General features: G+C 34.6%; 1 protein-coding gene across 1 annotated transcript; it reads right to left on the bottom strand.

The window, feature by feature from the left end:
- Positions 1 to 1405: 1405 nt before the first annotated feature.
- On the bottom strand, positions 1406 to 26688 carry LOC110455484. Its single transcript, XM_021505645.1, has 16 exons — positions 25857 to 26688; positions 20332 to 20402; positions 19868 to 20051; positions 19426 to 19500; positions 18719 to 18810; positions 12202 to 12275; positions 10408 to 10469; positions 8533 to 8616; positions 6329 to 6393; positions 5980 to 6057; positions 5232 to 5292; positions 4723 to 4867; positions 3722 to 4341; positions 3118 to 3168; positions 2219 to 2308; positions 1406 to 1941 (listed from the first exon to the last, which is right to left on the bottom strand). Exons 1-16 carry the CDS (start codon positions 26199 to 26201, stop codon positions 1813 to 1815), a joined length of 2226 nt encoding a protein of 741 aa, XP_021361320.1. The 5' UTR covers positions 26202 to 26688; the 3' UTR covers positions 1406 to 1812.

The raw sequence follows: 26688 nt of genomic DNA, 5'->3' as shown, positions 1-26688 counted from the left end.
CTTCTCTACAAGGCAATGTTTCTATGGCCCACTTGTATAAAACATCTCAACTCTTGAGATTTCCTCAAGTCTAAGATTTCCCATAGACAATACATTGCTTGAGATTTTCCTTAACTGTGAGATGTTTTATACAAATGACCCCAGCTATTTTATTATTGAGTGAGCTTTTTGGTCGACAAATAGCAGGAGAAACTTAGTTTTAACTCCTTTGTAGAAATTATGGAAATGTAGTCGAAGAAATATTTTATATTAAACAATACTGAATGCTAATATATCAAAGTACACTATATTCAACACCCTGGGAAAATGTGTGTTTACCACCATGACGTCGTGTACATTTTTATGTTGCACTGATGATGACCTTACGGTTGACTATAAGAAACATCGCTATCGGTCTATCAAAAGTGCGTTTAGGTACACTGTACAGTACTACAGATTTTATCATAATTATTGAGCATGACAAATTACACAAGCACGTTCACTACATACCAGGGGTGTGTATTAAAGCATTAACGAGTAAACATTATTCTTCAGAATCGATAGAACAAATGAAATTATACTAATGTATATGGATTGGAGTGTTAAATCCAGAGGTTTGGGAAGCACAATTAATCAATGAACCTGTCGAACTACAAAGTGTATATATTTAGACGACGATGATAAGGTAAAAAAGAGAGCACTAAAAGCAAATTGAACAGGTAAATGGACACTATTGAAATTATTCTAGAAGCTATCGTATGCGTGCAACACAGCAAAGGTAAAACAAAAAATGCATCAACAATTTTATATATGACCACTGGCTATAATGCACATGTTTCCTGATTCCGTGATACAGGTCAATGCGAAACATCTGTTCACACGTGACGTGTAAATTGCTCTGTACACCAACTTCCATATGCAAAGCACGCATAATCCTGAATTGAAAATACACTTGGAAGACCCTTCATTTCGAAAATAAGTGTATCTAACCTGTATCATCCGATATGTCTGGACAATGACCAGAGATATATTTGGAAAATTTCCATAATGTTAAAACACACAAGTATAACCGATCTCAGAACATGCAGCAGAAGGTGCTCGCTAAAGTATCGTGACTATTTTTTACTATAAACAGAAGTGCCCCAATGAATGGAACTGTTTCTCCGTGTGGCATTTAACTCCAGTAATATCCTAATTTCGAAAGAAAAGATGATTGCTGGTTGTCATTTAACAATTTAAAAATAAACTAGCAAATAAACGTTTCTACAAGAACGTTCACATCGTGTCAAGGAAGCCATATTTTGTATGATTAAAGTTTCCAACCAAAAACAATATAGCGTGTCGCAACATCAAGGTGCAATTATGTTCAAAGCGGTGTCCATTGTCGACGAACAAAAAAGTTTCCAGCTTTTTTTTACCACATAAAATCACACACAGGTTGGTTTTGTAAAACATTGATAGAATAATCCAGCATATCTGTCGCTGACTCCTCGTCATTTGCACTTAATGATAAGATAATCCAAGTTGTAGTCATGACGTAATTGGGTAATGCTAATACCTTATGGTGGAAACACTAAAGGCTCTACAGAACAAGCACTAATACATCTCATACCACACATTCAATCCCGCTTTGGGGAAATCCAGGCGAGATGGTGCACCACTGGTGTGATATGAAATTTTGAAGACGAATATATCACTGACTATCACAACATCGTCATGGATTTAATTCGCATTCAATATGACGGATGAACAACAAACACTGCAAAAAACAACAGCTATAGCAAGCAGTGTATGTCCGGTCCAAAAGTTTCAAAACTCAAGCCTCTTCAAACATTATCTTTTCTCTGATCTAGATATTTTGAAGTTGATAAAGTCCCTGACCGTCTCCTTTTTGTATTCGTCCCAGCGCATTGTGATATCAAGTCTGTCTATGAGCTCCTGTTGTGTGGGAAACGGTTTAGCCTGTTAGAGAAACAGAGATACATACTAATTAGTCGCACGGTACAGAAGAGGTGTAGATTGTTTTCTGTTTGATCTTGGTAAAATAGCATGCATATCAAAACAACCAAATACAAAACGCTACAGATGTCAGTTCAAGTTTACAATGTGCATTTCAGATTTCATATCTTTCATATCTATGTATCAAGGACAATGTTTCTACAAAGAGCGTATTGTTCCAATCAATTATGCTTATCAATGCTTCCAGTATAGTTTACGCGTATGCAAATTATATACTTACTTTTAAGCGGATGAGACTAAACATGGCGTCATCACAATGTTTCAGGAAGAACTTCTTGTTGATGGCAAGGACTTCGCAGTCACCACTTACCTATATCAACAAAGTGCAGAACATGATGTTTTGTTTTTCTATCAAATTCCAATTGCATAGTACATCTGTATTATCGCTATATATGTGTATCTTAACCAAGCAAATATATTGCCAAAAAGCGCAGTAAAAGACAGTACCCAACATGTTGCAATTGACGTCATCATACTTTTAACGCTGACTACTACTACTACTACTACTACGATTGCCACTACTACTCCTACTACTACTACTACTACCACCACTACTACCACCACCACTACCACTACTACTACTACTACTACTACTACTACTACTGCTACTACTACAGTACTGTACATGTAGCTCACGGATAGATAATTGTGCTACTTATTTATAGAACTGAGCGTCAATTTACTATGGATATTGTCACCCCTGTAGATATTTAAAAAAAACATGTTATATAGATCTTTTATAGGATTCTTCCTTTAATGCACTTAGCATTTATACTGACCATGAGTTTCAATGTGAAACAAGTTAAATGCTTCAATAACCTACAACAATAGCCACACTTCAAACAAAATCTTTAACAGTGTGAGGACGACACACGCAGAACTAAGGAACATTTTGCATTGCCACTTTAGTCATCGTTCACAGACATATTAGCATATATAGATTGTGATATGTATGCTATCTTTTGTATATATATATACAAAGCTAAATACCTTAACTACCTCATTTTTGTGTTGAATACTGGTTTTGTAAGAGTAATATATCTTCAATAGAGCTACCCCCGATGGGATATGCGTATTCTTTTATACTGCACCACGGTGCTGTGTTGGTTAATTACATACCAGGCTCACGGATGGTCCCCTGTCGCTCATATCTAAACACGACCTCAGCCCCTGGGGAAAACACAACAATAATACATATGAAAAAATGTTTTCAAATCATATCCTCCAACAGAAACTGAAATGGACACAATACAATCTACATTTTATGATTTGGTTATATATTTCGAATAATTTATTAGTTAACTTAGTTATTTCAATTAGTGTCTATGTGGAATAGTCAATTTATGACGTGTCCCACGTTTAATCATCTATCTTGTATGCCATATATGTTACTTCTTTCTTGCGTTGATGTATATTACATGTCAGTATATCTAAAACTAATCCGTATTTAAAGCTTCATTTGCACACTTTTAGCAGCTTGTTTGTAATGTTTCTTTCATGTGATGAAATTAAGATAAATGCTGTAGATAATTGATGTCATAAAGCAAAAAAAAAACCCAGTTCATGTGGTTGAAAAGTTGACAATAACTTGAAATACCCGGATCGGTAAGTAATGTAACGGTTAAGTAACGTACTATCTGTACACTGTGTGTGGAAATGATATTAACTGCTAATACAGCTGTCTATACCATAGTAGAACAACTTTAATAAATAAGATACGTACAAATGTCTGTCCTTGATGAAGAGTTTCCACTTGAACGAACGGAGGAAGCTCTGTAGTTCTTTCGTGGGCTGAATCTACCCGCGTACGACGCGGTTTGATGAAGGGTGCGTTTCCAAACTGTTTTCTGGCTAATCTTAACCTATTCTCTTTGTTTGCACCCTCAGACTTCGGTCGGGGCAATGGGCCGTCTTTCCCTGTTTTTTGATAAAAGTTAGTTTTTCCACTGATGTCTTTGATCTCCTCTAGCACTACAGGGGTCTCGTTGTTGTCCATTCTGGATACGCTTTCATCGTCTTTCGTAGTCTGTTCATCGTCTTCTATCACTTCGTCCATTTCCCGTCGGTTACTTTCCAGGGGACCTTCGGAGTTGCCTGGCGTTTTCAACGTTATCCGCGGCAGCTTTGTCGTTGCATTGCTAGTTTGTTTTAGATGCATGGAGTCCTGTGACTTGGCGTTGAGGAAGGCGGCCATAGTCGGGTAGTTGTTTGGTCGAGGTGTGGCTGGGAAGTCTCGGTAGGCCAACTCCTTCATGCATTCCCTATGACCATATACAGGTGGGGCAGACATCAAAGTTCTCCGAGGACCAGGCGTGTACAAGGCCGGATCATAGGATGATTTCACTTTTGAAGAAATATGATATACATTGTATCAACTACACACATTGTTAAATTTGCAACATCCGGTCACACAAACAGAATAGTTTTCGCCATATGAAATGATAGTCCAGTTTCACGTGTTACTAGCACTGGTTTTGTTATCACATTTACATTTGATTTGGCTGTTCTATACTTTGTTATTTAATGACTTCCGACTAATTACAGAGATAAAACTGATCGATTGATCAATGATCGCATACACAATGCATCAAATTTGCATTCCTTTCATGTACTATTGACTTGATCCGAGTTATTTCTAGAAGTTCATTGATTTTCCTTTACACAACAATTACATCTAATGTAGGCAGTTGTTTCAGGGAAATAAAGAAGTAATTATACACTAACGGTGGTCCTTCTGGGCGATGAAATTCAGGATCTTGGTTTTGCGGTGGTACGGCGATTCTTCTTCCATGGCGGCTTGGATCTCTTTGCGACGTTTCCGGACGTTAATTACGCCCGGTTTAAGGTGGCTGAGAACTCGAGCCTCGCCCTGAAAAACAAACACGTACAACGATTCTTTTTAAATAAGATGACCATCTTATATAATTATAAGGCAAATGTTTAATGCTGGTTTGACGATTGACAGATAAATAAAAAGGACATCATTTCTCTTTGCAGTATACGTAAAAACAGAATAAATATTTACCTTAATAAATTTAAAGTACAAAATTTGGAAGATAAATAATTGCAATCATAGTAAGATAAGAGATGGACAATACTGCTATCCTCTTGTACAAAACTGACTATATATACGTTGATTATTGCTCCTTTGACATCGATGTTTATGTATTTGCATTATGAAGATTATATTTACTTATGCCCGTCATTGCTGTTCTTAGCAAACATAGACTTACCGATTTGATAACAAATATCCACTCAATCTCATTGCTGTCTTTGACCATTAGGCGACCGTACCTAGTAATACAGACATGTAAATTCACTTTTCATGTTTTGCAAGCTAAATTGGAATGATAAGCTTACTAAAATAGATCATAAGCTTGTTCATAGTCCTTATCGTACTAGTAACAATACAAACAAATCTTAAAGAGAAAAACCAGTCCCATGTGAATACAATGTCTAGAAACAACTATGGTATTAAATGGTCCTCATTGAACATGTTGGAGAACTGGTCGATCGGCTAAAGGTTTACCTTGTTAAACCTGTCTTTTTTAACCATGGACTCTATTGGAGTAGACTAAATAGGTCTAGCCACATGTTCAAACTATGAGACCTAACATATGTATGTCCTGTAATCATAACAAATGGAAATGAATTGACTGAATGCCAATCATACTGTCACAATGTGATGTTGTCAATTGATATAATTGCATTGTACAACTAAGTAGGATGATGGATATACCTTCAAGCCGGAAACGTGTGCATTAATAATTCAATATTTGATATTTACGGTAACGTTATTTCTGTTGTCATTTAAAATGATTTTGAAGTAGTTGGGAACAATATGTTAATCTACTTCTGAGAGAGTATCAAGTTTCTAAATGTAATCGATAGTTTCTGTACGACAAAAGGAAACTTAGAAACATCGATAACGGGTGTACGTTCAAGCGAGGAACCCATGGAAACGATTAATACAATATTTACTTATATCTCCTCACGCTCCACGTCCCGGGGTTTTCCTCCAATTTCTGCATCGGGAAATGGCTGAGTACAACACTCTTCCTGTTATAAAAAAAAGTACAAATATAATATACTGAACTTGCATTTGTAGCAAAAATAACATATCAAAGTATTTTATAAAAATAAATGTCACGGTGTCATCACATTTGTCTTTATAGGAAGCTTTCATTTGAAGTTCGCATCAATCGATATTTATATGATAATCGCTATCATAATATTGACTTAATACTAAAGAAGCTGTTATGTTTTAATTACCAATTTTAATCTCCATCAACGGTTAATTGGTGAAAATGCCATTCATTTATATACTCACTTGCATATTTCCAGATTCTTTGGATCATTCGAATCTGCAGACATGTTGAATATGTCCATATAATCCTGTAATGTTAATGGTTGGAACAGGCTTGAGAAGAAATCCATCATGAAAATTGTCTTCTAAGACTATCTGAGATCATTAACAAGTGGAAATATCACAGTACTACCACAGCACTATCTGTACATTTTGTGTCTATACATCCTTGGATATATACGATCGCATGATTGAAAAAACTGAACCAGCTTTCCTGGGAACGCAGAACATCAATTATGAATCAAGTATTTGTCGATATTTCTGTCGGAGCAATACACAGTACAATTATAAGATACCATTGTATGCCGCGCATCGGAAAACTCCTAGCTGAATCAGAGAAATTACTCTGTAGCTTTACATACGTATTAATCCAGGTAAATCAATCGGTCTAACTATAGGGTGCGTCTTTGTTAAGATAATACTCTCACGGAACACTGCTCCGACTGATATCGATATCGATAGGACTTGCCCACACAATACTAAGGGTCAGGCTATAGAGAGGCTAGTGAGATGGAGCATTCAATGGATAATAGTCTTTGGCTACCTTTTCTCACTACCGAGTTACCAGGTGTATGAACAGGTATACCGAGTGTTAGTCTGAGAGTGTATAGGCAGCTTAAAGCATCCATATCACGCGACATAAATATTTAAAAAAAAATCATATGAGTTTTTTTGCGTTAATATTGATATTTTTTGTTTAAAATCGACCATTTCTACATCACATTAGTAGTTTAATTAAAATGAGATATTGTTTAATTAAACGCACAAATAGATTAACTAGATTAACAGCCACACTTTATGATTCCCTCGACAAGCCCATCATGTAAACATTTAACTTGGATATTGGATAGGTGTATGTTGTACATTCGAATACCGGTAAAAATGAAATTCAATAACTGACCCAAGTACCTGCACCTAACACAATCAAACTTGGTCTAGATAAATCTCTACCGTATAATCAATCCATAAACATCACAATTGTTTTAAATCACTCGCTGTAAGATTTTCATTAAACGATCAGTTACGTATCACTATGTGATATATGCATGGACAGCAAAGGTTTTCCGTCAGAAAATAANGGGGGGGGGTGTGGAGGTAACGCTATCGGGTGTTAAAACACAATGCTACATCTATTGATTGCGAGGTCTCAAAATAAATAAATAATGTGATTAAACTATACAATGTATCATAGACGTTATCTTTAAATGTAGGCGTGATTATGTTATTGTCTTATTCAACCCCCAACACTCGTATTTTGTACGAACATATACATCACAATAGCTGTCTGGTTGAAGAAGGTACACGCACCACTATATCAACAGAACTACATAAACCGGAGTCTCATTTTAGTCAAGTATGATGGCATAGGATTGATGTCTGTGTATTATGGCCGTTGATATATTTTATCTATTCAAGTATATAATTATCTTAGCACGATAAATGATACTACAAAATATTATTGATGACGTAAGATACGTGTCCCTTTAAATCATAGGCACATGGTATACCCATAATCCTTTCCTAAGATAAAGGCAGATGTGTTCCTTTTATATATGTACTAAAATATATGTTATACCCACACCATTTATCATTCAACGAGAATGTATAGATCGCTCACTTGATGTGTTTCATACTTTACTTTTTGTGCAAACACGCATACTTATAAAGCAAAAGGGAACAAGTGATATTAAATCTTGTTGAGCAAATTCTTAAAGCGGGCACTTCGCACCTGGGTCTAATCATTTGGACAACCTACCACCCCCTGCATGTAGACAGGAGAAGAGTGGAAATCAAGTGGAAATCAAACACATGTGAGAAAGGTGTGTACCCTACAACTCAGCTGAGACTTAAGAACACATTCCGATTTATCCAATGACAATTCTTGTTAATTATTTATATATGTTGTATTATCTTTGCGAATGAGTGCAGCGAGTTCAGCCTACTATTTACAATCAGCATAATCCGCATAAGCTCATCGTAAAAAAAAACCTCTCCGTTTTATTTATTGTATAAATAATATAACGATATTTGTGGATGATACATTTCAATTTGCCATGTCAGTAAATTACACGTAAACAATATTCAAACACTTTTGACGATTGAAGGACTTTGTAAAATAAAACGAGAAAGACTAGGATTAAATGAATCAATTTGAGCATTGTACTTACAAAGCGGTGTAGGAATATAATCTCGGCCTCGTGGCGAGTGATGACGGTACCCCGGCGAGCGCAGCCACACACCAAATCTTCTTCCTATGAAGAATAAGTACATTAAGTTTTGAATCCTCACATCCCGTGTATAATCTCTTCACTAGGAGTGCATTGTATCTACACGATACCTGACAATACATTACAACGTTGACATATTCCGTAGCGTACAAAGTAAATAAAACTGACATGACACATGAAGTCGTTTGGCAATGTTACACAACGATAGAGATCTTTTATAACTTTTAACCTAATCCGCATGTTTGATGTGATCAGACTATATATTGTGTTTCACACGCACAGCTATCGATTTCTATCTTACTGATCAACAGGTGGGAACAGTATGTATTGTGTTACCGATCACCTGTTTTTTTCTAGATATTTTTATTTAATAAAAAAAGGTTATTTGTCACAAGCTTTTGGGTCTATAATTTAGTCTGTAGTCTGTATAGTGTCCAACAAAACGTGCCGTTGTATGTCAAACATGGAAATGTAAGAATAACAAACTATAACCTATTATATCGCTGCTAATTTCGCAACATACTTTATTTTGTAAAAAAAAATGGGCAAATTGTCCGAATAAATAGCAATTATAAATCTCAATAACCTCGCCAATAATTTGTACAATTCAGACAAATATTCAATTATATACATATATAGATTTTGAAAGTCGATGTCGAATCTCCACTAGAATAAAAATACTGACCAACTGTGATAATAATGTGACAAAAATACTGACTTCGTAATCCATTACTTCTTTCAGTACATATCCTTTACCATAGGAGGTATTGGTGTTATTTTTAGTTAAAGTTAGCTGAACGTTGCTTTCAGCATTAACCGACACGATTACATAACGTGGTTATCAAGCAAATACATACATGTAACACACTCTAAATATGATACGTGTGTAAGTAAAGCTAACACCTACAGCAAAATGTACAATGCGCAAGGTAAAATTGGTCTCGATGTACACAGTAAATGTGCTCCTATTTAATAGTAATTGGTATCTGTACAATGATGCAGACATTGTAATATTGTATATGACCACACCACGCATGTTTTTATTAGATAATATATATTTCAAATTGCGTCACACGTAATAACTAATCGTCAATGGTGCAAAACGCCATAGAAATGAAAATCGATGCCTTGAGTGATAAGAAGCATATGCAGTAAAAGGTGGAAGGAGTCAATGAAATCCTTTATAACTTTACAAATTTACAACCATTGGCCATAAGTGTTTACAGGTATATGCAGTAAACGACCGAAGTTTAAATAGCACCTTTAGAACTTTACAAATAAACCACTACCGGCTGTATTAGGTAATTCATTGTTTACCTAGTTTTTAACAGCCCCCTTAAGATTTGTATTACAATGTTATGACGGATAAAACATTTGAATGACACACTTCTTAGTGCACTAAGTGTCTGTTTACATGCATTCACATATATAAAACTTACACTTGTAGTGATAATACATATATTGGTCTTGATAATACGTAATATCACAGATCAAGCTTCTCCAAATGTGCATGCCATTACAAACGAGGTCAACGTTAGTAAAACAAATTGAATCGTCGGCAATCTGACCTACTCATGAGCGAATATAACTCATTCTCTTTACTCAGATTTATACAAACTCAGATTTATACAAACCATTTTTTTTTTTATATTATCTTTAAATGTTTTTTTCCCCTAAATGCAACTCAACTTGTTCTTAATGCGTTCTATACTGTCATTTCTATTAAAAGTTTGTTTTGTTTACGGTCTAAATACAATTATATATAGACATTTTATATACCCTTCATTACTTGAATGTTAATAAAGCTGAACTTACCCCGAATTTTTCGCCTGTACGTATTTCACTGGGAGCCTTTCGTCCTTCTGGTTTCTCAATCACTGTAAATGAAATATCCTGATTAGGTACGTCCTACCAAACACCTCTAAATGACACAAGTGCGTTTATATATAACTTACCCTAACAAACTATGATACATCGCCGCCTCAGTCTAATCAAAATAACCCAATATGCATACAGTCAGAATCACGGAGGCTCTGACATTGATCTCGATTGTGTTTGTATACAAACACGAAACTCGGATTTCGTTCCCTCTACATCAAGTTATTCGCACGTTCTGATATTGCATAAAGTGGGTTACGGGGATCTATTGTCCGATTTGATACGTTACAATACTCCGATTGAAACCTACCAGCACATGTCCTTCGTTAAGTGTTTTAACAATAAATACTGTGCTAGAGACCGTATGCTAAAATGAGAGGCGTCATGGGACCGTTATACTCACAATACAACCAGCTCATTTGAATGTAAAATTTTGGTAAATTATCCAGCCCATTGATGATACATGACAGGGGATTTGAATATGTTCCCTACCATATGAAAAGATCCATCTAATCTAGGTTTGAATGTTCGATAAAGAAAGCTTTTAAAAAGCAATCAATATTTTTGCACATATTAATCCGCTTTTGATTGCAAATTTTGGCAAACTATCTATACATCAAAACAAATTAATTATTTTATAAGTAGTTTATACGTAGGTATAGTTTGATTTCTCTATACATTATTTAATTCACAGGATCGTCTTTTCGGCTGTCAGATCATATCCGACCGATATCCTTTACTTTAAGCGAGTAGAGTGGCATAAGAGCTTTTCACAATAACAAGCGTTAATTAGTTAAATTCTAGATACATAGACAATTGAAAAAAATATCTGCTGAAGAAAATTGTTTTGGGAAGACTTGAAAACTGCTGTGTAATAAGGTGACCGCTAAGGTTTGACAACGTAGATATACGTAAACTGTCACAGGTTTGCTATAATACATGGAAATCGTGCTTCTAGCTTTTAAAGGTCTGTACGCTGATACAGGTAAACAAGGCGTTTCATGGTACGAGTTTATATATGAACACTGACAATGGATTAGTATCAGATTTAGTAATAGTACAATAGCGGGTGGAACCAGACACTTCGGGGTTCACTTCCCTACTGAACGTTGTCAATAAAGGGTTTGATATTGAAATATAATAGCAGGTTTCTTTTTATCCAAATAAACACTACATCTGCAGACAGCAACGGGCCCCCATTATGCATGGTAAATAAAGGAGTATAATAGGTTATAGAGTGTATATACTTAGGGGTTCTGTTAGTGAAGAAAGCTTTACCTACAGAATTTCGTGTTTTGTGTTGTTGTACACTGATATACTGGTATTTTTGGTCATAATCAATACACTGACTGGCCCAATATTTAATGAACGCTCATCAACGTTTGTTTGTTTCATAGGAAATGATTATCGAATTTATTGGAAATGTCCCTTAACTTATAACTTCTTAAGCAGGGCTTGTGCAACAGTGGGATGGAACTCCAAAGAAAACTTACATAATAAATGAATATGTTATCATCGTGTATATGACCTTCCATACATACAATTAGTGTACAAATGTGCATCTCTGACCCTATGGTATTACGCGTGTCTTTTTAGCAGTTTTTATGTATTTCTACATATGTGTTTATTTAAATTAGTTTATAAAAATGAGATGGAAACATATAATGCATATGGCAAAATGTTACAGCGTAATGTCATCGTGAGCTACGAACATTTGTATAAAGTACTTACATGCTCCCCTTAGCACGAAGTATATACCATCAGAAGGAAGGCCTTTCTTCAATATCACCCTGTTGTGTTTATATCTGAAAAGTGATCATAACAATTGCATTTTTATCTCGAACAAGTTTACATTGTTATCTCGAACAAGGTAACTGCCACAATGTTAAAGGTCATTATTATACATGCTGATGTAACATTCATAAAATATAAATTCTATAAACCATAAACCATAAAACTGCACCTTTTACCCTAAATAGCAACAAAATAGCTATGTAGGATTATAGCTAGACACCGCAAACAATGTATCACGGGAGACAACTCGTCATAGTCATATACGAAACTGTTATACATGAAATATTGATTTGGTCACGTACCATTTCCCTCCCACCATTGTACAATAAAATAATTCCATAAAGCTTTCGCATAAGTTTGTGTTATGTCTCAAATATACGGGACCTAAATCTGAATGTTTCCCGGATTTAGATATATAAAGAAGTCAATAGTAATACGCAGGTGTACTGTTAATTATGTCTTCTACAGGTTGTCAGTGTTTTTTTCTGTCGTGTAGCACAGTTTGTAGATGATTTGTTTGTTGTGTAGCACAGTTTATATATGCTTTGTCTGTTGTGTAGTACATTTTGTAAATGATTTGTCTGTTGTGTAGTACAGTTTGTTAATGATTTGTCTGTTATGTAGTACAGTTTGTAGTTGATTTGTCTGTTGTGTAGTACTTAATGAATTACTTGTCTGTTGTGTAGTACAGTTTGTAGATTATATGTCTGTTGTAAAGCACAGTTTGTAGTTGATTTGTCTGTTGTGTAGCACAGTTTGTAGTTGATTTGTCTGTGGTATAGTACAGTTTGTAAATGACTTGTCTGTTATGTAGTACAGTTTGTAGTTGATTTGTCTGTTGTGTAGTACAGTTTGTAGTTGATTTGTCTGTTGTGAAACACAGTTTGTAGTTGATTTGTCTGTTGTGTAGCACAGTTTGTAGTTGATTTGTCTGTGGTATAGTACAGTTTGTAAATGACTTGTCTGTTATGTAGTACAGTTTGTAGTTGATTTGTCTGTTGTGTAGTACTTAATGAATGACTTGGTTGTTGTGTAGTACAGTTTGTAGTTGATTTGTCTGTTGTGAAGCACAGTTTGTAGTTGATTTGTCTGTTGTGTAGTACAGTTTGTAGTTGATTTGTCTGTTGTGAAGCACAGTTTGTAGTTGATTTGTCTGTTGTGTAGTACAGTTTGTAGTTGATTTGTCTGTTGTGTAGTACAGTTTGTAGTTGATTTGTCTGTTGTGTAGTACAGTTTGTAGTTGATTTGTCTGTTGTGTAGTACAGTTTGTAGTTGATTTGTCTGTTGTGTAGTACAGTTTGTAGTTGATTTGTCTGTTGTGTAGTACAGTTTGTAGTTGATTTGTCTGTTGTGTAGTACAGTTTGTAGTTGATTTGTCTGTTGTGTAGTACAGTTTGTAGTTGATTTGTCTGTTGTGTAGTACAGTTTGTAGTTGATTTGTCTGTTGTGTAGTACATAATGAATGAGTTGGTTGTTGTGTAGTACAGTTTGTAGTTGATTTGTCTGTTGTGAAGCACAGTTTGTAGTTGATTTGTCTGTTGTGTAGTACAGTTTGTAGTTGATTTGTCTGTTGGGTAGTACAGTTTGTAGTTGATTTGTCTGTTGTGTAGTACAGTTTGTAGTTGATTTGTCTGTTGTGAAGCACAGTTTGTAGTTGATTTGTCTGTTGTGTAGTACAGTTTGTAGTTGATTTGTCTGTTGTGTAGTACAGTTTGTAGTTGATTTGTCTGTTGTGTAGTACAGTTTGTAGTTGATTTGTCTGTTGTGTAGTACAGTTTGTAGTTGATTTGTCTGTTGTGTAGTACAGTTTGTAGTTGATTTGTCTGTTGTGTAGTACAGTTTGTAGTTGATTTGTCTGTTGTGTAGTACAGTTTGTAGTTGATTTGTCTGTTGTGTAGTACAGTTTGTAGTTGATTTGTCTGTTGTGTAGTACAGTTTGTAGTTGATTTGTCTGTTGTGTAGTACAGTTTGTAGTTGATTTGTCTGTTGTGTAGTACAGTTTGTAGTTGATTTGTCTGTTGTGTAGTACAGTTTGTAGTTGATTTGTCTGTTGTGTAGTACAGTTTGTAGTTGATTTGTCTGTTGTGTAGTACAGTTTGTAGTTGATTTGTCTGTTGTGTAGTACAGTTTGTAGTTGATTTGTCTGTTGTGTAGTACAGTTTGTAGTTGATTTGTCTGTTGTGTAGTACAGTTTGTAGTTGATTTGTCTGTTGTGTAGTACAGTTTGTAGTTGATTTGTCTGTTGTGTAGTACAGTTTGTAGTTGATTTGTCTGTTGTGTAGTACAGTTTGTAGTTGATTTGTCTGTTGTGTAGTACAGTTTGTAGTTGATTTGTCTGTTGTGTAGTACAGTTTGTAGTTGATTTGTCTGTTGTGTAGTACAGTTTGTAGTTGATTTGTCTGTTGTGTAGTACAGTTTGTAGTTGATTTGTCTGTTGTGTAGTACAGTTTGTAGTTGATTTGTCTGTTGTGTAGTACAGTTTGTAGTTGATTTGTCTGTTGTGTAGTACAGTTTGTAGTTGATTTGTCTGTTGTGTAGTACAGTTTGTAGTTGATTTGTCTGTTGTGTAGTACAGTTTGTAGTTGATTTGTCTGTTGTGTAGTACAGTTTGTAGTTGATTTGTCTGTTGTGTAGTACAGTTTGTAGTTGATTTGTCTGTTGTGTAGTACAGTTTGTAGTTGATTTGTCTGTTGTGTAGTACAGTTTGTAGTTGATTTGTCTGTTGTGTAGTACAGTTTGTAGTTGATTTGTCTGTTGTGTAGTACAGTTTGTAGTTGATTTGTCTGTTGTGTAGTACAGTTTGTAGTTGATTTGTCTGTTGTGTAGTACAGTTTGTAGATGATTTGTCTGTTGTGTAGTACAGTTTGTAGATTATTTGTCTGTTGTGTAGTACAGTTTGTAAATGACTTGTCTGTTGTGTAGTACAGTTTGTAGATTACATGTCTGTTGTGTAATACAGTTTGTAGTTGATTTGTCTGTTGTGTAAAACAGTTTGTAGTTGATTTGTCTGTTGTGTAGTACAGTTTGTAAATGATTTGTCTGTTGTGTAGTACAGTTTGTAGATTATTTGTCTGTTGTGTAGTACAGTTTGTAGATGACTTGTCTGTTGTGTAGTACAGTTTGTAGATTACATGTCTGTTGTGTAATACAGTTTGTAGTTGATTTGTCTGTTGGGTAGTACAGTTTGTAGTTGATTTGTCTGTTGTGTAGTACAGTTTGTAAATGATTTGTCTGTTGTGTAGTACAGTTTGTAGATTATTTGTCTGTTGTGTAGTACAGTTTGTAAATGACTTGTCTGTTGTGTAGTACAGTTTGTAGATTACATGTCTGTTGTGTAATACAGTTTGTAGTTGATTTGTCTGTTGGGTAGTACAGTTTGTAGTTGATTTGTCTGTTGTGTAGTACAGTTTGTAAATGATTTGTCTGTTGTGTAGTACAGTTTGTAGATTATTTGTCTGTTGTGTAGTACAGTTTGTAGATGACTTGTCTGTTGTGTAGTACAGTTTGTAGATTACATGTCTGTTGTGTAATACAGTTTGTAGTTGATTTGTCTGTTGGGTAGTACAGTTTGTAGTTGATTTGTCTGTTGTGTAGTACAGTTTGTAAATGATTTGTCTGTTGTGTAGTACAGTTTGTAGATTACATGTCTGTTGTGTAATACAGTTTGTAGTTGATTTGTGTGTTGGGTAGTACAGTTTGTTGTTGATTTGTCTGTTGTGTAGTACAGTTTGTAAATGATTTGTCTGTTGTGTAGTACAGTTTGTAGTTGATTTGTCTGTTGGGTAGTACAGTTTGTAGTTGATTTGTCTGTTGTGTAGTATAGTTTGTAAAAGATTTGTCTGTTGTGTAGTACAGTTTGTAAATAATTTGTCTGTTGTGTAGTACAGTTTGTAGTTGATTTGTCTGTTGTGAAGCACAGTTTGTAGATTATATGTCTGTTGTGTAGTACGGTTTGTTGATTATTTGTCTGTTGCGTAATACAGTTTGTAAATGATTTGTCTGTTGTGAAGCACAGCTTGTAGATTATATGTCTGTTGTGTAGTACAGTTTGTAGTTGATTTGTCTGTTGGGTAGTACAGTTTGTAGTTGATTTGTCTGTTGTGTAGTACAGTTTGTAAAAGATTTGTCTGTTGTGTAGTACAGTTTGTAGATTATATGTCTGTTGTGTAGTACGGGTTGTTGATTATTTGTCTGTTGTGAAGCACAATTTGTAAATGATTTGTCTGTTGTGTAGTACGGGTTGTTGATTATTTGTCTGTTGTGTAGTACAGTTTGTAAATGATTTGTCTGTTGTGTAGTACAGTTTGTAAATGATTTGTCTGTTGTGTAGTACAGTTTGTAAAAGACTTGTCTGTTGTGTAGTACAGTTTGTAGATTACATGTCTGTTGTGTAGTACAGTTTGTAGTTGATTTGTCTGTGGTGAAGCACAGTTTGTAGTTGATTTGTCTGTTGTGTAGTACAGTTTGTAGTTGATTTGTCTGTTGGGTAGTACAGTTTGTAAATGATTTGTCTGTTGTGAAGCACAGTTTGTAAATGATTTGTCTGTTGTGTAGTACAGTTTGTAAATGATTTGTCTGTTGTGAAGCACTGATTGTAAATGATTTGTCTGTTGTGAAGCACAGTTTGCAGATTAAATGTCTGTTGTGTAGTACGGGTTGTTGATTAGTTGTCTGTTGTGTAGTACAGTTTGTAGTTGATTTGTCTGTTGTGTAGTACGTTTTATGAATGACATGTCTGTTGTGTAGTTCAATTTGTAGATAATTTGTCTGTTGTGAAGCACAGTTTGTAAATGATTTGTCTGTTGTGTAGTACAGTTTGTAAATGATTTGTCTGTTGTAAAGCACAGTTTGCAGATTATATGTCTGTTGTGTAGTACGGGTTGTTGATTAGTTGTCTGTTGTGTAGTACAGTTTGTAGTTGATTTGTCTGTTGTGTAGTACGTTTTATGAATGACATGTCTGTTGTGTAGTTCAATTTGTAGATAATTTGTCTGTTGTGAAGCACAGTTTGTAAATGATTTGTCTGTTGTGTAGTACAGTTTGTAAATGATTTGTCTGTTGTAAAGCACAGTTTGCAGATTATTTGTCTGTTGTGTAGTACGGGTTGTTGATTAGTTGTCTGTTGTGTAGTACAGTTTGTAGTTGATTTGTCTGTTGTGTAGTACGTTTTATGAATGACATGTCTGTTGTGTAGTTCAATTTGTAGATAATTTGTCTGTTGTGAAGCACAGTTTGTAAATGATTTGTCTGTTGTGTAGTACAGTTTGTAAATGATTTGTCTGTTGTAAAGCACAGTTTGCAGATTATTTGTCTGTTGTGTAGTACGGGTTGTTGATTAGTTGTCTGTTGTGTAGTACAGTTTGTAGTTGATTTGTCTGTTGTGTAGTACGTTTTATGAATGACATGTCTGTTGTGTAGTTCAATTTGTAGATGATTTGTCTGTTGTGTAGCACAGTTTATCAATGGATTGTCTGTCGTGTAGCACAGTTTATCATTAGTTTGTCTGTCATAAAGCACAGCTTTTTAGTTGTTTGTCTGTCATGTAGCACAACTTTTCATTAGTTTGTTTGTCATGTAGCACAGTTTTTATAAACATTTTCTGGAATGCAGTTAGATTGTATATTTACAATGTGTGTATGTTGTGTAGTACAGTTTGTAAACGGTTTGTCCGATGTGTAGTATTTGACACTTTCTAGCGGAAATACTGTGTTTTGAAGTTCCGATTTAATCTTTTATTAAAATATATGCATGTTTGTTGCTAATGACTTACAAAATATAAACAAGAATATGATCATATGCCGAAACTGCTGATATATTCCGATTTACTCTCTCTCAACAATGTGGTGAAGTTAAATACCTTCTACTTTGAGGTACATTAATCTACATCATACACAATGTATGTGTTGCTATGTTTTCATATCGAACTATTGATATGGGCTTCAGGTCGATTTAGCGTATTTTGACGTCTCGATATATTTTACGTTATGATTCAATTGCGAGTTGTCTCCTCTCTCCCCATTCAGTAAATTGTAACAAATACTGCATAGTATTCTAGCGATATGGCAGTTTAAAGGTTGGTGCATTAAAGGTAACCGAAACAGGTAGGCTACTCTTGTCAATGCTTCCATTCATTATTTTATGAATCGCCGATCCATCCTTGAACTACCTTATTGCCCTTTGCACACTGTATAATGAGCATTACGTTATGACACTGTCCAGCTTAAGGCAGGGTAAATTATAAGTGACGTATAAACCACCTTTTTAAGAATGATTATCTTAACTTTGTAATTACATAAAAGTATAATTATTTTCACAATACTAAATTGTTTTCACTTTTGTCTGTCATAGTGAAAACCTGATTTATGTCAATCATTCAAAACGAACTTCAACTGACTCTAATTCTCTAAAATCTGTTTGTTAGCAAATACGTGTTTGAATCCTTTATTTGACTTACGTGTCTAGGAAGGCCTTCTGTACTATTTCTTTCTGAATGGAGAGAGGATATTCCCGGAATGATTTGCATATTCCTTTTATACATCGTACTACCTGAGAAACAAAACATACACATATAAGCAGAGTACAGTAATCGAAAATGCATTTATAAGTACGTATATATTGTATGATAAGATTTAAATAAATGTTTTTGGCCGTTTGATATCCCTATGTTCAAAGAATGAGTAAATATAAGCTCTATGGTGGCATCATTCTGTTGGCGATACATGAGTTAGGTATGCCGACAAGATTTTAAAATCATGTCCCCATTATCTGAGAAGATGTCGACATATTGTAAAGTCATGTCTCAACAATGTGTGAATTATGCCGACATTCAATCAAATTTTCAGAGGGAACTTCTGCCGAGATAAAAATCAAGTAATAAGATACAGCGAGTTTTTACCATGGTAGGGCTAAGGTGAGACCTCGACTTGCCACATTAGTATGCCAAAATATCAGTAGTCATGAAATCATCATTTCGTGTACTACAATGTAATAGCTTATGCTTATTAGTTTTACATAAGATAAAGCATTACTTCATGTTTAGTATATCGACAAGATTAACTAGATTTATAAATTGCAAGTCGGTGTTATACGCAAGGATACAAACAGGAACCTGTAAGTAGCTGTTGAGCTGCCTGCTTGCAAGATAAATAAAGCAACACCAACCTTTTCTACGTCGTGTTGAGACCGGGTACCTGGTTTTTGTTTCATCACCTCTTTTATGTCATCGGTCAGCAGCTCCTGTGGGGTAAAACAAAACAAAATATAGCAGTCCCGGGTATGTCACAATATCGTGGAACATTTTGTTAGATTTATACATAATTATGATACATGCTTATAACCTAAAAATTGAATATTGATATCTATACTATATAAATATATAAAACCTGGTTCAGAATTTTAATTTTAATACATAAACTTTGATTTTAAAGATACGCATGATATATTGTTTACATGGTCTTGTATGCATAGTAAGAAGTGTGCCTTATGTTTGTCACTAAGACCCGATATATAACGCTAATCAATCAGCACTGTCACCATCACTTAATTGACATGACCTTATTATCATAAAAAAGGTTGAAATGGCAAATAAAATCATAATACTCACATCTGATTGAACATTGCTTTTGTAGTCATTGGCATCAAACGTGAGTGTCACAAGTTGTCTGTTTTCGTCAGGGACAAGAGTCACGAACGCTTTGCGTTTTTTCTGAGACTGCTGCATGGCTGCGGCGTTAAGGTTGTCAAGTAATGCAAACCAGTTCTCCTGGGACACGTTGTTTCTCAATAAGCTGCAGTACACAGACAACGAACATGTTGGATAACTATTTCATCTATATCATATTAAAACGATTGGATATGTTACATTGCTATAATATATTGGGTACCAACTATTGGATTAAACGTTCTGTACATTCTAGTAGTCATGCTCATTGCTGGTGGCCAAACAAGAGTCACCTGTTTATAAGTTTAAATTAGAAAAACCGATATCAGAACAATATATGTTTTGTTATAATTAATTAATTAATTAATTAATGTTTGCTACATGCAAGATATACTATTGGGTCTTACCTTTGACACACCTGACATACACTTATCAGCATTTTGACAGCACGTGCAAAACGTCTGAATTTGATGTATGGCTGAAAACAGAAGAAACCAAAATTAGAAACAGTCATTGTTTTATATGCTTATTCATGGGTTAAAACACATAGAAACGACTGAAAAATAGTCTACATGTATAATGTAAGTAGTCGTTTTTAAATTTCTTTTTCAGGATGTATTTATGAATATCTGCATGTATTAGTACATCAATATGAAATGAAATGAATTACTTTAATATCCCCGTGTAATTTTGCAACATCTTGCCAGTGGATACCGACATTGTTTAAAGTCAGACATGTACTGATAATATACTTCTCAAATTGCGTCATGAATATTGTACATGTAATGCAAAAGTGGAGTATTAACATCCAATGGAATCCAGTGGTACATCCTAAATCACATTGTGATGGTTGAGCAAAAGATACCAATTGTCTTCATTAAATGAACGAGGTCCCTCATATTAAACACACGTATTAACCAATGTAACCAGTTGGTATTATCACCAAGATGTGTTGTTTTCTAATTGACCTAACTTTACAACATTGTTGATAAAGGTTATATCGAATACCTGGGCAATCAAAGGAGAGACAGTACACACGTTCAGATTAATCACGTTTTCTTAGTAGCAACTAATGTAAAACATGAAATATATGCGACAGACATATTATTGTATTATGTGTATGCTCTATGTCTTAGGTTGATTTGGTTGCAAGATGCAAACGCGTTACGTGTGCCAGTTAAGATTTGTCATCTAAATGATTTACAAGAAGTGAAAATCACGTTTTCACAAGTATGGTCCAAGATAAAAGTTTAAGATATATTTACATATGAGACAATTTAGATCATTCCTACTATCAGGAGTGGTACAAAATGGTTATGTTTGTACGACATGTGTGTTCTTCTTATGCATAAATGATATACATCAACCAACCACCGACGATTCACATTGCGCTAAATTATTTTGAATTCAAAAAGTGAAAGTTTGATACCACTACGCAGGTTGACTAGTCTGTTAATTGGAAAGAAAGAAAAAAACATATGATAGTAATTTTAGATAATACCCCAGCCGTTACCAAGCTATATCATTATAACAAATGAAAGTTTGAAATATTTACTGCACTGCTACGAGATGGCACAGTAAATAAATATAATATGAGTTTGATTCATAGCAGGAATATTTAATATGATGTAGTGTCATGTCGTGCATTTGGCTCACAAATTGACTGAATGATTATTTCTTTAGCTGCTTAAAACCGTATGATAGTTTATTTATTTATATCATCCGAAAATGAAATTTAAATTACAATGGGTATATTTAATGAGTAACGTATCCTGTAGTGTTGCACAGCACGTATCATATTAGTAGTCTATTTACTTCAATATTGCCATTAACAACAGTATGTGTTCCGTGCCTCTCAATGTGATCACAACTTAATACCACGAGAAACTTTACATTGACAACAGTTTAGGTAGTCTCAATTTTAATGAAAATTCAGAATATTAGAAATCATATCCATCTTTTCAAAAGCGTCTCTATTTGCGTATCAGCCAGGATTCATTTACGATGATAAAAACATGAATTTTAAACATATGCACATTGTCATACATAAACATAGGTTCCCCAGACATTCTGAATGTTCTCCTCAGAAATGTCATTGTGGCGGTTTTCGGCCAACCCCACTTAGGCTAGCTGACATTTTTTGTTTATATTGTATGGTAGTTGCTCCTATGTTTGTAACATTGCAACTACTCTGTGTTTTAAGTTCTTTCAAGTAATATGATCTTTTTATGACTAGAGTCATTAAAGATACAATAGCACACACACCAAGATAAAAGAAAAAGCATGAAACATATTTTCAATAAATAAATCAATTTAAAATTAAATTATTTACCACAGATTGTGTTCAATACCGTTTTATTGAATTTGCAAAATATTTAATTTTATCAAAAAACGTCTGATTTGTGGCTATAGGACGTATTTTAGAAGTGTTTTTTTTTTTTTTTGTCTTCTATGGTGTGTGTTCTCTAATCGATGGCAGTCAAATCAATGTGACTAAGTATCACTAAAAATACAAGGTACACTAAAAATGCCAGGTACTTGAATACACAATACCGAAAGAAAAAAGAAAAAAACAATGGAGTATCCATCCCCCTTGTAAGTATATAGATTACGTTTCCTTCTGTACTCTCCATTGATAAAACAAGTTCAATCAATACGAATCTATAGGAATATCTAACAATATCCAAGGGTCATTTAGTTCTAAACCAAATAACCCCACAAACGATCTACTGAGCTAGGTATCTCCTAAATAAATACAACTTCGTAATGGCCTATTAAATCGGGGTCTCTAAAACAATGGCATACACAAATAATCCATGTTAACTAGTGTAAAAGTCAGACACAAAACGAATACAAGATATTCACATCAAAAAAGCGATTTCAATGCCAGTTTCACATATCTTTATATAAGCTTCCGTGAATGTGATCATGAATAGGACACTCAAATCTCCAAGTTACAAGTAGTAAGTTGATATAAATATTATGCACAAATAAAATGTTAGGTCAGGAATTATATGTTATAATTTTATTATATGTTTTGCTTCAATAAGTAACTACGGATTTTCCTCCGATTACAAACCACATCGACATTGGGTAAAGATCGGTCGATTGCCATTTTCATTAGAGACAAAATAACGTACTGAGAACAGCAAAATATTGAAATCCAATACCCTCTCTTTCTTCCCTTTGAAAGGACAATGACGTATTAAATGTAACGTGTAAGTACAGTATGGCTAGGAAATACGCTTTTTTTCCAAAGCGCTCATCATTCGATTTGCATTATCTTCGTTCGGATGGTTTCAAAAGCTTTGGACACAATTTTAGACTTGATGTTATCGCATGTCGGAAGGTAATGCAGAGTTTTACAGGAACAGTGGTCCTGATAAGGAATCAATGATGAAGAAGTGATACACGAAAGCAGCGACATTATCACATAGATTGACTAAAGCACGAGCTATTGTAGAAAGGCAACATCGGGGGATATTGATCCTTCGAATGTGTGCCTATGGTGGCATTTCATGTGATAGAGATCTAGCATAATCATTATGCTTTTCTATGAGGGACAGTAGTCACAGATACAAACTGAAATCAGAGCATGCTATTTGCCGACATAAGAATTTAGAGTACGCAATATGCACCGATGGCAATATAAAAATGTCATTACCGAATTACAAATGATAATTAAAACTTACGATTTCACTTTTCAATAATATTAACAAATAATCGATAATCTGTAACACTATTAAATTACTATCCTATTTATAGTGTTCAAGGTAGGCAGCACATACACATTGACCCGTTAAATGTCCCAAGTTTAGCTAAAACATAGCCAGACCTCGAAGTTTCATTACCAGGTACATCTGATAGGTGGGAACCATACTCGATTGTAAGTGTGTATTGATTAATTAATTAATTAATTAATTAATTGATACATGTCTTTTTGATATAAAGAGAAGAGAACAAGCTTTCACAAATTTAGTTCACAATGTAAATATTAGCATTGCTTAATAGATTTCGCTGGTACCACTATCCCTTTTGAGGTTTGGTCTCACTTAATGATACCGCGTTCCTATTTAATGTCAAATATCTTTTAATCTAACCTTGAGGCAGTATATTTTTTACAATGAATCTGTCTGTATTTTTAACATTTTTCAACGAAAAATAATATATAAATCTTGGTACTTAAATATCTATTAAAATCTTTAGCGCATTGTGTTAAGATAAATCTTATTAAACTAATCAATCAGTTTAATATCTCCATTCACAATACTACCACTTCAGGTAAGGGACAAATAAGTATGTCAATTCCTAGAAAACGTAATTGTACTTACTTTATGTACGAATATGTACGTGATACATATATATGATTTGTCTAAGTGTAGACATTTATAACAACTGCATTCAGTCAGTATATTTATGTCATGTATAAAACTCACACATGAAACACTGACAGAATATCTATGAAACTGCCCCCATGTTGATAGACAGTACTGTGATTTAGAGGAACTGAACGGTGTATATAAAATTAGTTATATGGCCACCCATCCATGCAAACATACATTTTATCGTTTCTATCACGTAGACAATAGATTAAAACAAATAACTGAGAGTCTTTATTTGGCGTTTTATGTGCCTTTTATCGTAAGTAGCCTGATAACAGGGCGCAGCTGATGAAACATGGATTCCATAGCAGCATTCGCCCTCTGATATTATGGTCATAGTGCAAGTATCATGATAACTGCACGCCTACACACGAAAATGTATAAGACATAAACAACATCAGTACAAAATCATTTTTAGATATTGCCTTTTAGATTCAACGTCAAAGCATAATAATGATAAAGGTAGCACTATCTGAATGACCTAAACACTGCTTTAAAAGATATGATAAAAGTATGTCATATGCCATGACCAGGTCCTTACACGAAATGTTCTAGTAACAGAAATAGAAGAGTGCAAGCTTTAGAAATGTAGTACAAACAATCGTCAACGCAATAATGATATTTTAATCGAGTGCACGACTAAAGTTCTTTCTTGATGGTCTGCTCATGGTTCCTTTTAAAGTATGATTTACAAGTATTTCAGCGAATATAAACATTTGTGACGTTTATTGTATGAGAGATGAAAGGTTACCAAAATTTCAAATACAGTCAATACAACCTACCTTAGAAATAACTATAATCATGTTGATATCAATATAATAAATCCATATTGTATTTTAATTAAAACGAGACATTGAGATTGTAAGTAAGAATTTTGGGGGTCTTGTATTTTTAAATGTTCTGTCAAACTACCTTTACACATATCATACTCAAAGTCGAGATTAAACGTCTGTACTGAGTTGTATATTGTGATATTACATACATGTAAATTAACGCCTAAAGTTATATCATTGTTTATGATAGGTAATCCGTACAGTATTGATAATGGCAGCCATTGTTATTACATGTACTTATCTCACGATAGAATCATCACTCCATATCGGTTATCGTAAACCTAACTCTTTGACACTTCTACATATATGGCACATGAAGAATATTGAAACAGATAAGTAGAGCAGCTCCAGGTCGTAGAAACAGTTGAAACCAATTGCCACATAAACAGGCAAACGTAGGGACACATATAACCGCTTATAACTAGCAAAGATAGGGATGCCTGATGTCATTTATATCACGAACGGTTAGTATGGTGTATTGCCACACAAACCAAAACGGTAGGGAGGCTAAACTTATAACCACATAGACATGCCATTATATGGTAGTCTATTGCCATATTTATCAGGGAAAGGTACGGTAACATAATATGAAATAATACTTTAACTCGTTGTATTATGTTTTCTGTCGTTATATAATTCAATTGTACGCCATGTACGTCACAAATGTTTGTTAATTACATTAAAACTAAGGAACATGCTACATTCAAAAATCACTACCTCTTCATTGTCATCGTCGTTTCCTTCATCTTCTTCCTCCTCATCGTCGTTTTCCTCTTCGTCAGTTTTGGGCAATGGCCATTTCCACTCCTCATTCATAAAATCCATTTGAGTTTCATCGAACATAATTGGGCTTGCCACAGGTTCAGGTGTTTTCTTAACTGAACGTTTTGTAGACTCATCGTCATCCATGAATTCATCTTCATCGTCACTTCCATTTTCTTTCAGACTGTTTATATCATCTTCCTTTGCAATTGTATCCACGTTTTCCGCTGCTGAACTATCATTCTCTGTCGCTGGTTTGGATGGATTTCCCTTTTCAGTCGTTGTATTCTCGTTATCCATAGCCCCTCGTTTGTAATGAATACCTTATATCCGATAAATTGAAGTCAATAACGCCGAGACCACAGGAAACCACCTTCTATGGCCCTCTTGATATATAATTGCGGACCGCTTAAAGTTGTATACAATTCCAAATCACTGCCGCTCCTACTCCGGAATCTCACTTCAATATCTCGTGTAAAATAACGATAATCTATAATACTGTATCGATCTCCTAGGATATCTGGACTTTTACATGTTCAAGAACTTAAAAAAATCTTCCGGTAATTTCCCAAACAACATCCTACCCTAAATAAATTCACACAGTCCCTCACAGGGTCGATCAGTAATTACAGTTTGGGTAAAGCGCACACAATGCTCCCATGAAGACAATGCGTATAGTCGATCTATCGCTATTGACGCCCAATACACGTAAGATACCCGGGTAGATACATATGCAAATTAGGCTCGGGTGGACATCACGGATCATGCGTTGTAATAGATGCAACGT

This window comes from Mizuhopecten yessoensis, unplaced genomic scaffold (genome assembly GCF_002113885.1).
Source record: "Mizuhopecten yessoensis strain PY_sf001 unplaced genomic scaffold, ASM211388v2 scaffold8231, whole genome shotgun sequence".
Lineage (NCBI taxonomy): Eukaryota > Metazoa > Mollusca > Bivalvia > Pectinida > Pectinidae > Mizuhopecten > Mizuhopecten yessoensis.
This window is presented reverse-complemented; position numbering and strand designations above follow the sequence as displayed.

What these genes read in the sequence shown, in the direction of transcription:
- LOC110455484 (XM_021505645.1), bottom strand. Translation starts at nt 26,201, where the DNA reads ATGGATAACGAGAATACAACGACTGAAAAGGGAAATCCATCCAAACCA. An exon ending in GTATGTCAGGTGTGTCAAAG is followed by an intron (nt 20,052 to 20,331) that starts GTAAGACCCAAT and finishes TGTGTACTGCAG; the next exon opens with CTTATTGAGAAACAACGTGT. An exon ending in CATCGCCCAGAAGGACCACC is followed by an intron (nt 4,342 to 4,722) that starts GTTAGTGTATAA and finishes TTTCTTCAAAAG; the next exon opens with TGAAATCATCCTATGATCCG.